Raw genomic sequence first — 11,559 nt, 5'->3', positions numbered from 1 at the left:
TCTTTGGGGAAGGGAGATCTAAGTTATAGCCTCCTCTCCTTACCCATTCCCTGATTCCCCAACTTTAAGCCCCAAACCCAAAGCTTAAGATCCTCTTTCCTAGCTAGTAGCTGGGGCCCAGCTCACTCTGCCACAAATGGGAAGATCTTAGCAGTACTGCAGAGGAGTGATGGTTAGGGGCTAGTTAGTAGCAGATGCTCCTTTTCTGATCTCTGCCAGCATCTTGTTGAGACAGCAGCCACACATACCACCTCTAGCTCTGCCTTCTGTGCCCTGGCCCAGACCCTCTTGACTTCAAGCCAAGCACTCCCCCTTCCCTTTCCCAGGGCTGCCAAGGTGTTGCTCTGGAGCTGGGCCAGCCTCCTGTTGCCCAATGTGTCTAGGCCTGGCACTTCTCCCAGACTGTGGGCACAGGTTAGCTGGCTGACAGACAGGCTGGAGACACTGTTTTCGTCATCACTTCTTCCCTAGAAAATCTGACCCAAGACTAGCTCATATGTGGCCTTGCATGAGAGACAGCCACACCCCTTCCAGTTGTCCACACCTCCACCTTGAGTGTCCCACAGGACAAGCATTGACAATGCATCATTTGACAAATGCAAAACCAGGACTCACCTTCTAGAGGGACTTGCTCAGAGTTACAGGGAACAAGTGGCAGGGAAGATGCTGCCTAATTCCTGGTCCAGAGTACTTTCCTGTGTGCAGTATGATTCAGTGGGCTGGGTCTTGAGTACACCCCAGAGCCCAGTGTCTGGCTCTGTGGGGAGATGGCAGGAAGGGGAGACACAGCTCTTGCCCTCAGACAGCTTTGGTGTCAGACCAAGCATCTCTTATTAAAATGCGTATTAAATGGTAGCGTGGAAAATGAATAAAGAAAGAACATGTGCCCTTCACCTTAAATTCTGCCTTTCTGATATAGATCTTACCCTTACTCAATCATTTATTCATTATCAAACATTCCCTTAAATACCATATTCTGGGGCCACTGTTCTGTAAGGTGCTCCTAGTGTAATGGGAGAGACAGACATGATTTCAATATGTGAGGGATCCAGGGTGGTTTCCCAGAGGCAGGGATGTTCAAGCTGGGTGTTGGAGGAGTGGGGTTGCAGCAAGAGATGGTGCAGGACTTTTGAATAAAGGAAGGAGTTTGCCCAAAGTCACTAGGGTTGGGTGAGGCAGCATTTGGAGACTCTCGGGAGCCTGCTGTAGTGCTCATGTGTGAGGTGGGTGGGGAATGAATGAGGGAGACCTTGAATGTTAAACTTTGTCTTGCAGACAAGGAGTAAGCAATCAAGGATCAAACTTTTAGTCCTTTAATCAAAAAAGTATTAATTAGCATTTACTGTATGCCAATTGCTGTAGATGTTGGGGATGTGGCAGAAAACAAGACAAAAGTTATTGCCCTCAAGGAGTTCACATTCTAGTAGAGGAAAAAAGGGGTAAACAAATAACAAAATGGTGATGATATGCTATGGAGAAGATAATGTAAGAAATAAACAGTAGGAGGTGCTGCGATGGAGGCAGGATTCCAGTTTTAAATAAATGGTTGAGGAAGGCAGAAAAGATGCAGCTGAGTAAATATCTGAAAGAGGTGAAGAGGTGAACCATGTATGTCCCTGGGGGCAGAGCATTCTGGGCAGAGGGAATATCAAATGCAATGTCTATAAGCAGGCAGCATGTTGGAGAAACAGCAAGAAGGCAAGGTGCTTGGGGCATAGTGGGTGAGGAAAAACTCAGAGGTGAAGTCAGAGAAGTTGAGGGAGGGGCCTTGTAAATATTGGTGTCCTTTGGCTTTTAGTCTCTGAGTGGGTTGGGAGCCACGGAGGATTTTGAGCAGAGGTGGGACATGATCCCTCTTGGGCTTTAACAGAATTGCTCTGACTGCCAGGTAGAGAATAGACTGAAGGGGACACAGATGAAGCAGGGACATCATTTAGGAAGTAGTTGCCATAATGGAGGTGGCAGCGACAAAGGTGGTGACAGTGGTGATATGGTGGTAAGAAGTGGTCATATTCTTGATACATTTTAAAGGTAGAGCCAACTAAGAAAAGAGAGATCTCAAGGATGACTGGAGTTAAGGGTTTTGAGCAGAACACCTAGAAAGATGGTGTTTGCAAAGGTAGGGGAAGAACTGGAGGAGCAAAAGGTTGAGGGAGGGGGTAAATCAGGACTTGCGGTTGGTCCTATTAAATTCGAGTTGCCTGTTATACATACCAATGGGGAGGGCAAGTAGGCTATTGCCCATATAAGTCCGTAATTCACAAGAGAGGTCCGGGCTGGGTATGGCCAGCAGAGAAGTTTCTTAAAGCAAAGGAAGAGGCCCCTCCGTAGCAGCATGGAAAAAAGCTGGAAGGCTGCTGTGGTGTCCAAGAGAGACCAGAGACCATGACTGTCTGAACAAAAGTGGGACCCATCAGGCTGAAGAAAAGGGTCAAAGGCATTCAAGAGATTTATTTAATATTGTTATACTTTATTTAAATTATGAAAAGAATGTTTGTTGTAAAACATGAAAACAATGACAGATATTATGAACTAGAAACAACAGGCTCTGGTGACTGACCATGTACAGATGAGAGCAGAACTGGCACCTGGAGGAGGAGCAGATGTGGGCAGGTGAGGAGTTCAGACTGAGAGGTGTAGCCCCAACATCCAGGAGACATGTAGATGGTCGACAAGGAGTTGGTGTGGAACACTGGCTGGAGACTTGGGAGGCAGGAGTACTCTGGTTTTGGGTAGAGTTGGAAGTTGTGGGCCCCAGTTGTGTGTGCGTGTGTGTGCGCGCGCGCGTGCGCGTGCGTGTGTGTGTGTGTGTGTGTGTGTGTGTGTGTGTGTGTGTCTGGCTGTCTGTCTATGGAAGAAAAAACTAAGACTGAAGGGGAAGTGTAATGCTTCCTCACAGGTGTGGGATGGACAGAGACGGAGGAGCCAGAAACGTGGCATAGGCTAAACTAGAAACTGTTGTACTAGATGCCATGGGACCCCAAAGCAGCTAGCTACTCCTTGAGATCAGGGACCATTTTATAGAGGTGGGGCATATGAATTTGGGTGTAAAGGATGATGGCTAGGTGGAGAATAGTACTTGGTGCTATTATAGCACTTTTCCTGTGTGGCTATAGTCTGTGTTGGCTGTCTGTCCCCTCATTTGATGGGGACATCTGAAGGGAAGGAACCAGGTCATGTTCTCATTGATTCCCCAAGCCTAGCACAGAAAGTGTGTTTGTGAAGTAATTAACGCCAGCACCTTAGAATGAGCAGTGTTCCTATAAAGGAACACTGGGGGAGAGGCGGGCATTTGGGCTTTCATCCCACAGGCTGGGAGGCTGGGTCAGCCTCTTGCCCACTGGATGGATCCCTGATGTTGGCAACTGCTGCCATCTGCTGGGCAAGACCAGTGTTGCCTCTTGGTTGCCATTGTAGCTGAGGCCTCTGTGTATTTGGGATGAGAGTCACTGCCTGTCCTCCAGAACCCCTCAGGATGGTGAGAGAAACACCCTGACAGTGACAAGATGATGATAGGAAGTACAAGGCTTTCGGGATCTGGAGTCAGCTTGTGTAGGATTCAGGAACAGGATTGCCCTCTGGGCAGAATCACGGCAGATATGGAGCAGGAAGGGACAGCTGACTCTCCATGGCTGGGGAGTCATGGCTGGGGAGTGTTTGTGTGTGTTTATGTGTACACGGGAGGGTTGTTGGGTTTTCTGTCGTTGCTTTTCTACTGCCTTTAGGCAGGCTTACTCCTTCTTCTCCTCTCCTGGGAAGTCTGGCCCTGACCCATTATTGTACAAAATGCTGGCTATTGTGTGCAGTGCCTCATCTAACTTTTGCTGTGACCCTATCAGGGTGGCCCTCCACTCGTCCACTTCACAGATGAGGATGAAGAGGTTCAGGGAGGTAAACACCACAAGTTCATAAGGGCTGGGTGACTTAGTTTGTAAGCCACCCAGCCCTGTACATCCCAGCTGTTTTGACCACAAAGCCCAGCCCCCTGCCCAGCTGGCAGCTCTCCTTCTCCCTTCTGGCCTCCTCCACCCCAGCCCAACACCACCCTGTAACCATCTTCTTTGAGGACTGGTCTCAGCCATCTTGGAAGCTGGGGAGGAGAGAGACATGGGAATGAGTCCCCACTGCTCGGTGTGTGATATTTGAGGAATGGCTTTTCAAGGGAATTCACTATGCGCCTGAATGTAAGATTATCCCTTTTTTCAATGAAAAGTTTTCAAAAAAATTTGTTCCATTAATTCTAATTTGAACATTTAGAGATACAGATGAGAGAAGCAACTCCTTACTTATAATATTTAAAATAGTTAAAATTACATACTTTTAGAGTGCCTTTATTTTGAAACAATTCTTTTCTACTCTTGTAGTTTGTGAAAGTTTATTCAAACCCTTCACTTGCATTTCTGCCTCTGTGTCACATATCATGTGTCATCCCTAGCATCATCTTAGAGTTCCCTAACACAGTTTCCCCAGACACGTCATCTTCACTTGTGCTTGGAAATACAGCACTTTTTGATCCATAAACAATGCTGTTGCTGAAATATTATTTCAAGTCATGAGAATGGTTGTTTTTCACCTAAGTGATGGGTTAATATTTGTTATCTCCTTGGGGTAGCACAGAACTATATATAATAGCAGTCTCCAGATCTTTCCTCATTCTCTCTCTGTGCTTAATTTTTCTCCACAGCACTTCTCACCATCTGATATACTTGTTCATTTGTTTGGTTTCTATCTCCCCTCACTAGAATATGAGCTCTGTGAGATCAGGAAATTTTGTCTGTCTTCCTGTTTTATGTCCATCACCTGGAAACACTCCTGAAACATAGTAAGTGCTCAATAAATATTTGAGGAATAAATGAATGACCTTAAAGCTCTTAGAAATGTTTGATAGTCCAGTGGCAGCCAGGACCATGCACGAGGAAGGCAATGGGGCGGCGTGGGAAAGTAGCCCTGCATAAGTTGGGCCTGGGTGAGGAGGGCATCTAAGTCAGTGGGAGCCTGGTTGTTTTGGGAGATTAGCTACATAGAAGGGGACTGACCAAATTATCAAATATATTAAAGACAATTGGAGAAATGGGGTAAAATATAGAAAAGAGAAAGCTAGGATGAACCCTGTGCTGCTGGACTGGAATTTAAGCTCTAAATGTAAACTTTTTTCCACATATGTATTAGAGTTCTCCAGAAAACCAGAACCATTAGAATATATAGAAAGAGGTTTATTACGAGGAATTGGCTCCTGGATTATGGAGCCTGAGAAGTTCCACAATTTGCTTTCTGCAAACTGCAGACTTAGAGTCAGTGGTGTATGTAGGTCCAGTCTGAATCCAAAGGCCTGAGAACCAGGAACATCAATGATGTAAGTTCAAGGGCAGGAGAAGACTGGTATCTCAGCTCAAGCAGTTAGGAAGGGAGAGAGAATTCAACCTTTCCTTTGTCTTTTAGTTCTATTCAGGCCCTCGATTGATTGGATGATACCCACCCACACTGAGGAGGGCCATCTGCTCTACTCAGTCCACCAAGTCAAATGCTAATCTCACCATCACAAACACACCCAGAAATAATGTTTAACCAGAAATAATTTTTAACCAGTCAAGTTGACACATAAAATTAACCATCATGCAGATAACACATAGTGGTAAATGTGTGTTTACGTGTACAAATGTGTGTCTACTGAGTGGACCTAGAAATAGAGATTACCCAATTGCAATGAGAACACATACACCCAGATCTGAGTTTCTAAATACTATTCTCCACCAAAAAAAGAACCAGGTATTATTCCAGGAATGGCTAGTTCTAGGGCTGGCACAGGGAAAGACAAGATGATCCTGAAATATCTTGTTGAGCCAGGAAGAAAGGCAGAGTTCAAAGAATGATGGCACTATCAAAACAGCAAGAGGTCAGCAAGGGGCACCCATTGACATACCTGGGACAGTTTGAGCATTGGAATAAATTAGAGGAATGGGTTATAATGCATTGAATAAAATAGGAAACCACAATCCATTCTGATATAAATACATAAATGGCAGTGAAGAGAAAGTTCTTTACAATAGAATACCAGCAAATAAATGTTTTGACCATTGCAGCAATAATTAATTTGGGAAAAAATCATTAATGGATGCTGAAACCTATGAGTGAAAGTGGGATGAAAAAGAAGTTTCAACATCTCAAAGTACATCCCTTCCCCAAGACTTATTAATCATGATCAAGTGATCAGTATAAATACCACTAGTCATGGTTCCAAATGATATTGGATTTGAAAATCCATCATTTCTGATAGTTTCTCCCCAAATATGTTCAATCACTAGGAAGGATTGAACAAACAAAAATTGAAGGATGGTCTACAAAATAACTTCCCTGTAATCTTCAAAAATGTCAAGGTCATGAAATGCAAAGACTGCAATTTGTTCTGGATTGAGGGAGACTAAGGAGATATGACAATTGGGTACATTGCTTGATACCACATAAGATTTTTTTAACCATAAAAGGATATTTTATTGGACATTGAAGAGCAGTTTGAAATTGTTTAAAAAGTTAAAAGAAATTTCTACCAAGTGTTAGCCCTTCTCCTGGCTGACTCCTGCCAGCCCGTAGGATTCATTTTAGAGAAGTTCCTGCAGAACTGTGACTGACTAGGAATGAAGGGACTTCTTTGTTTTCCCACTGATCCCTGGACCCCAACATCCTTTTCTGATTATATGTCAATGCTTCACCACCACCCCCCCCCCCCCCCCCGCTAGCCCCGGAGGTCCCTGGCAGCAGGGGTCCCATTTGGATTATGGCACAGTACAGCTTCTCAAAATACTAAATCCCTACAAAGGGGTATATTTGGGGGGACATCTCAACCTCACCTCTTCATCTGGGGTTCAACTAAAGAAATTGTTGTGACCAGCTTTTAGAGATGCACTTGGCTGAGTGGGACTCACAGGCAACCACGGGTTTCATGGGGGGGGGGGCAGTCTCAGATCTATTTCAGGTCTAACCCTGATGTAACCTGGCTGAAGAGGCCTCTCAAAGGAGAAAATTCTCTTATACATTTGATGTCACTGATATGCTCAATGATTACATTGAAAGAAGTGTGGGACACAGAGACACCCCCTCCCCCCCCCCCCCCCCCCCCCCCCGCGCCCCAAAGTACAGCAGACCCACTGTGCTGAAGGATGAGAATGGTGGAAATATCAGAGGAATGAGCAATGCAGCTAGGGAGGATGGACATTTGAGATGTTAGGAGAAATTTTCCAGGAAAAAACTTTCTTTCTGTTTTCTGATAATATGAAGTTATAGTTGTAAGTGTGGATAATGCCATTCAAGGTACTAAGATGTCAACGCTTCAGGTTGGTGGAGTTGCACCTCTCACAGCATTACAGCAGCCCCCGCTCCGTTCATTTCTCTTCTCCTGATGTGGGTAGAGCGCCCCCTTGGGGTGAGTAACACAGGCGTCTCTCTGGGCCCAGCTGGAGGGTTCCAGGATCTAGGAGGGGAGGCAGGGGCCTGGCCACATGCCTGGGGCGGAGACTGACAGGGAGTGCCTTGCCAGGAGGGCAAAGGGCTGTGTCCTCCAACTGCCCCACCCGGCTGACAACACTCCCTGTCACCAGGCCACCCTTTCTGACTGGGGCCCTTGTGGGGTAAGTGTCTTTCTGAACCCACCTTGTCTCTTTTCTGGGCATCGCTGAGAAACTCCTTTCCTCCTTGGGGCCTCCGAACACTCTGTCTCCTCTGCTTACCCTTATGTTAGGTAGGGGTGACACCTGCCACCCCTTCAGCATGGCACAGGTCTCCCTCCTCCACCTTCAGAAGTGCATGAGACTGGGCACTGGGGGGCAGGTATGGAATGTCTCAGACCCTTCCCTTCCCGATATCAGCATCGGGACCGGGACCAGGGCCAGGGCAGAAGGGCCCAGAGTGGGGTACCTCATCCAGGTAAGCCCCAGATCACTGTTACCTCTTCTGTCACACTACAATAGAGCCCAGAATCTCAAGTGGCTGGAGCACTGGGGGGCACCCAGGCAGAGCACTTGCTGGACCAAGTCCTCCAGGAGCGGGATGAAGCCATTGCCAAGTGAGAGGCAGCTGCTTGTGGAGGTTGGGGTGGGGAGGTGGGTGGCCCACCCTCAGGACTCTGTCCTACTAGAGGAGGGGAGGGGGGAGTCAGGCATTCCTGGAAGAAAAGCCACATAAACACCCACTCGGTCCCAAGGCAGGTCATGTGGCCACACTTGCCTACCTCAGGGACCAGCATCGGATCTGCAGGGCCCAGGCCTCAGGCTGTTCTTCCTGGTACCTGCAGGAAACGGGCAGTGGAAGCTGAGCTGGACACATGCAAAGCCAAATTACAAGCTATGGAGGCCCAGCTGCTAGAGATCCTGGAGGAGAAACTGAGACTGAGGCAGGAAGTGGAGGCCTGGGAGGTAGGGTGGGAATGCCATTCGGGCCTGGGAGGCACAGGGAGATGAGCCCAGGGTCTGCCCCTTAACCTGCTCTCCTACCCCTAGGAGGACATGCGGCAGCTGGTGAGGCAGCAGGTCGAGAGTCAGCTGCAGAGAGAGTCCAGGGGCACGTTGACAGCCCCTGTGGAACCTGGAGCAGCCAGACTCCGTTGGGTCCAATTCTCCCTGGGTCGGTGGGGGCGTTGGCGGTGAGACTGCTCAGCCCAGAACCTTGAGAGCAGTGTCTTTATTCATTAAAGCTTGAGATATGACCACCATTATATCCTCATGCCCTCTCGGTGCCTGCCCGAGTCCTTCTGTATAGAAACGTGGAGCAGGCCACAGAGCCTTGGGTTTCAAACGTGCCCTCTCTGGCCAGCAACTCTTACACCAGAAAGTCTCGAATGGCAGCCACGAAGTCCTGTAGGTGGCTGGCGTGGATCCAGTGGCCAGCATTAGGTATAGTCTGCACCTGGGCCTGAGGGAAGAGTCTCCTAATCTCAGGGTGGTGGCTGGAACTGGAGAGAGAGGGAGGAAAAAAGAGAAAGGCAGAGCAGGAACAGATGGAGAACCATGTGAGCATACATGCCCTTTGGGGTTGGTGAGCTCTCAAGAGCCCCCTGACCACATTCAAGCCCTCCCTGAGGCAGGCTCACCAGGCTGATGGCTGGGTAAGTAAGGCATGCCCCACCTACCACCCAGTTTGGCTTACTGTATGAAATGAGAGTTTTCGCCAAAGAGGAAGAGGGTTGGCCCAGGGTAGGATTCTTGTCGTGGTGGGAAGGCTACCAACTTCTCCATGTGCTGGGCCAAGGCATCCAGGTTCGGCCTCCACACAAAGCGCCCATCTGCCTCTACCAGGTTGGTGAGCAGGAACTGCCGCACGGCAATGTCCTGTTTGGCGAGCTTACTGTGAGACCTGGGATCACCACTCTTACTCTACTCTGACAGGTCCCAACCTACACTTGGGGGCTTGGGGGCATCACCTGGACAACATGACTGAGCTGTTCGTCAGCCAGTTTGCGGGCATGGGAGTGGGGCACCTTGTCTGGGATGTCTACGGCTCTCATGGCTGCTATGTAGGTTAGATATTCCAGGCCAAATTTGCTGTCCACTGGGCTGATGTCCTCGACAATCAGACGTTCCACCAGCTCTGCCTGTGGGAGAGAACCAGAATGGGGACCAGTATTAGGGCAGGCACAGTGGCTGCAGGCATAGTTCCCAGAATCTGAACTTGGCCATCCAAGGCTCCTTTGAGTCCCAGGTTGCATGCTGGGCACTAGAGTCTATACTGGATTGGAGGAAGCTGGATAGGGATGACTCACCCTCTGTAGTGCCAGCAGCATGGCTGTCTTGCCTCCCATGCTGTGGCCAATTAGGACACAAGGCACAAGGCCCAGCTGGGGCAGGAAGTCCTGTAGGTCCTGGCTCATGGCCTCATAGCTCATGTCTGGGCTGTAGAAGCTGTCACCATGGTTCCGAGCATCTACTGTCAGCACCTGTGGAGTGGGGTGAACGGTGACAACACTGGCATCCAAATTCTGGGTGTAGACAGCCAAAGGCCTGGAAGGCCTGCAAGTAGCAGGTGGAGAGCCTGGAGAGAGATCCTGAAGTGGAAGAAGGTGAGAGGACCTGGTTCCCAGACATAGGAGCCCAGATGAAAAACCTGGGGTCGCTATGACATAGAGGAGAAGGCCTTAGGAGTGTGACCATATCTCTGAGAGCCTGGCCTGGCTGGGTGGCAATCCCAGAGAAAGAAGATGCCAAGAATTTCTAACAGTTGAAGCACCAAAAGATGGGCTGCTGTAATAGGTGGGAAGCCCCATCATCTCTGGTGAACAACAGGGGCTGGCCCCTTTGGCAGAGAGGGTGTTGGCACTTAGGCATTGAACAGCCAAGAGTAGCTCAGTGTGGGGCATGCAAATGGAGATGGACTGAATAGATGGAAACCCAAGGGAGTGAATGGGGTCCATCTAGGGCCTGGGTCTGCCCTGCGGGCTCCATTCTTAGAAGGTCAATCTCTCCTTTCATCTCTGTTCAGAGAGACCTGCCACTGCTCAGCGGGGACCCAGCAGTGAGGGCAGAGAAGCTGGCGTGGCTCCGTCCTCATTCCTGGTCCCGCCCACCAGGCCCCTCCTCCTGCGGGACCCCCGCCTCTCCCGGAAGCTTACCCTCCGGCCGGTCTGCTGGGCCAGGGTCTTGGCGACGGAGTTTAAGTTGGTTTTGCTACCAAAGAGTCCATGAAGAAGGACAAGGGCCGGACGGACTGCGTCCCCATCCAGAAGCTTGTAGGAAAGTCGCACCGGCCTGGTGGGAGGAGCAAGGATGCGGGAAGATTCTGAGCTGGCTGGAGAATAAGTTCGGGGATGTAAGCAGCCAGGGAGGGGCCGGGCCCAAGCGGAGGAGGTGGGGCCATCGGGATCGGACCAGCGGGGAAGAATTAAAGGACAGCCTCCCATCGGGCACCCTTGATTGACCTTGACTCAGCGCCGCCTTGGCCGCTGCTGCTGCTGCTGAGTGCGACAGACACCGTGGAGAAGCTAGTTCTGGAGAGGCCGAGACTCCTGTGGGGAAGCCTCCAGGTGCAGGCCCAGCATAGCATGACTGTTGAACACTGCGAGCACCTCAAGTGCTAGTCTTGTACCTTTGCTCCGCTTCCTGCCTTTGCTCAGAGCCCCGCCCAGTTCTGACTGGAGCCCCGCCCTCTCCCCGCCCCCAATAGAATTCCCCGCCTTTGCTCCTGTTTTCCATACGTAATCCGGAAAAACGGACCCCTTCCAGTTCCTCCCCTTGCGCCGGTACGTTACTCTGTAGGCACCGCGCCTTCCGGTAGGAGCACGGACCCTGGCCACGCCCTGCTTCCGTCCCCTCGAAGCTCCGCCCATCCCTTTCCGCTCAGAATACTTGCTGCGGGCCTGGGAATCCGGTTCCTTCCGCGCGGGTTACCTTGGGGTTTGGCGTGACCTCTGGGCAGCCGCGGGGTAGGTCACCCGCAAGCCAAGGGGGTCCTCCTTGCTTCGGCCTATGCCTGCAGCCACACCTGGTCTTCCCCTCTGCTCTCACGCACTACCTTAGGTGGGTGCCATAGTTTGTGCCGCGGGCGGGGGCAGTGGAGAGGCGTGCTCAGTGCTCCACA

General features: G+C 50.0%; 2 protein-coding genes across 7 annotated transcripts; one reads left to right on the top strand and one right to left on the bottom strand.

Moving 5' to 3' along the window:
- Positions 1 to 7,493: 7,493 nt before the first annotated feature.
- Positions 7,494 to 8,660, top strand: LOC107511758 (BICD family-like cargo adapter 1). The gene is made up of 4 exons (XM_016146476.2): positions 7,494 to 7,622; positions 7,962 to 8,056; positions 8,285 to 8,405; positions 8,490 to 8,660. The coding sequence occupies exons 1-4, from the start codon at positions 7,494 to 7,496 to the stop codon at positions 8,634 to 8,636; spliced, it is 492 nt and encodes a 163-aa protein (XP_016001962.1). The 3' UTR covers positions 8,637 to 8,660.
- On the bottom strand, positions 8,656 to 11,111 carry ABHD11 (abhydrolase domain containing 11). 6 transcript variants are annotated; one of them, XM_036226050.1, is made up of 6 exons: positions 10,901 to 11,111; positions 10,595 to 10,730; positions 9,749 to 10,030; positions 9,410 to 9,580; positions 9,136 to 9,317; positions 8,656 to 8,941 (listed from the first exon to the last, which is right to left on the bottom strand). In XM_036226050.1, the coding sequence occupies exons 1-6, from the start codon at positions 11,023 to 11,025 to the stop codon at positions 8,809 to 8,811; spliced, it is 1,029 nt and encodes a 342-aa protein (XP_036081943.1). In that variant the 5' UTR covers positions 11,026 to 11,111; the 3' UTR covers positions 8,656 to 8,808. The 6 variants fall into 6 exon arrangements, with proteins under 6 accessions (XP_036081943.1, XP_016002069.1, XP_036081944.1 ...); XM_016146583.2 differs by having other exon boundaries at positions 9,749 to 9,922; positions 10,901 to 11,109; XM_036226051.1 differs by having other exon boundaries at positions 10,595 to 10,770; positions 10,901 to 11,011.
- Between the last annotated feature and the right edge of the window lie 448 nt (positions 11,112 to 11,559).

Source organism: Rousettus aegyptiacus, unplaced genomic scaffold (assembly GCF_014176215.1).
Source record: "Rousettus aegyptiacus isolate mRouAeg1 unplaced genomic scaffold, mRouAeg1.p scaffold_m13_p_8, whole genome shotgun sequence".
NCBI classification, from domain to species: Eukaryota; Metazoa; Chordata; class Mammalia; order Chiroptera; family Pteropodidae; genus Rousettus; species Rousettus aegyptiacus.
This window is presented reverse-complemented; position numbering and strand designations above follow the sequence as displayed.

Bases quoted from the DNA above. Each gene is read 5' to 3' on its own strand.
- ABHD11 (XM_036226049.1), bottom strand. From the start codon at position 10,882: ATGGGAGGCTGTCCTTTAATTCTTCCCCGCTGGTCCGATCCCGATGGC. The intron at 9,318-9,409 runs GTGATGCCCCCA...CTCGCCAAACAG, and splicing joins AGCTCAGTCATGTTGTCCAG to GACATTGCCGTGCGGCAGTT. The intron at 8,942-9,135 runs GTAAGCCAAACT...CTCTCTCTCCAG, and splicing joins GAAAACTCTCATTTCATACA to TTCCAGCCACCACCCTGAGA.
- LOC107511758 (XM_016146476.2), top strand. From the start codon at position 7,494: ATGCCTGGGGCGGAGACTGACAGGGAGTGCCTTGCCAGGAGGGCAAAG. The intron at 7,623-7,961 runs GTAAGTGTCTTT...ACACTACAATAG, and splicing joins CTGACTGGGGCCCTTGTGGG to AGCCCAGAATCTCAAGTGGC. The intron at 8,057-8,284 runs GTGAGAGGCAGC...TGGTACCTGCAG, and splicing joins CGGGATGAAGCCATTGCCAA to GAAACGGGCAGTGGAAGCTG.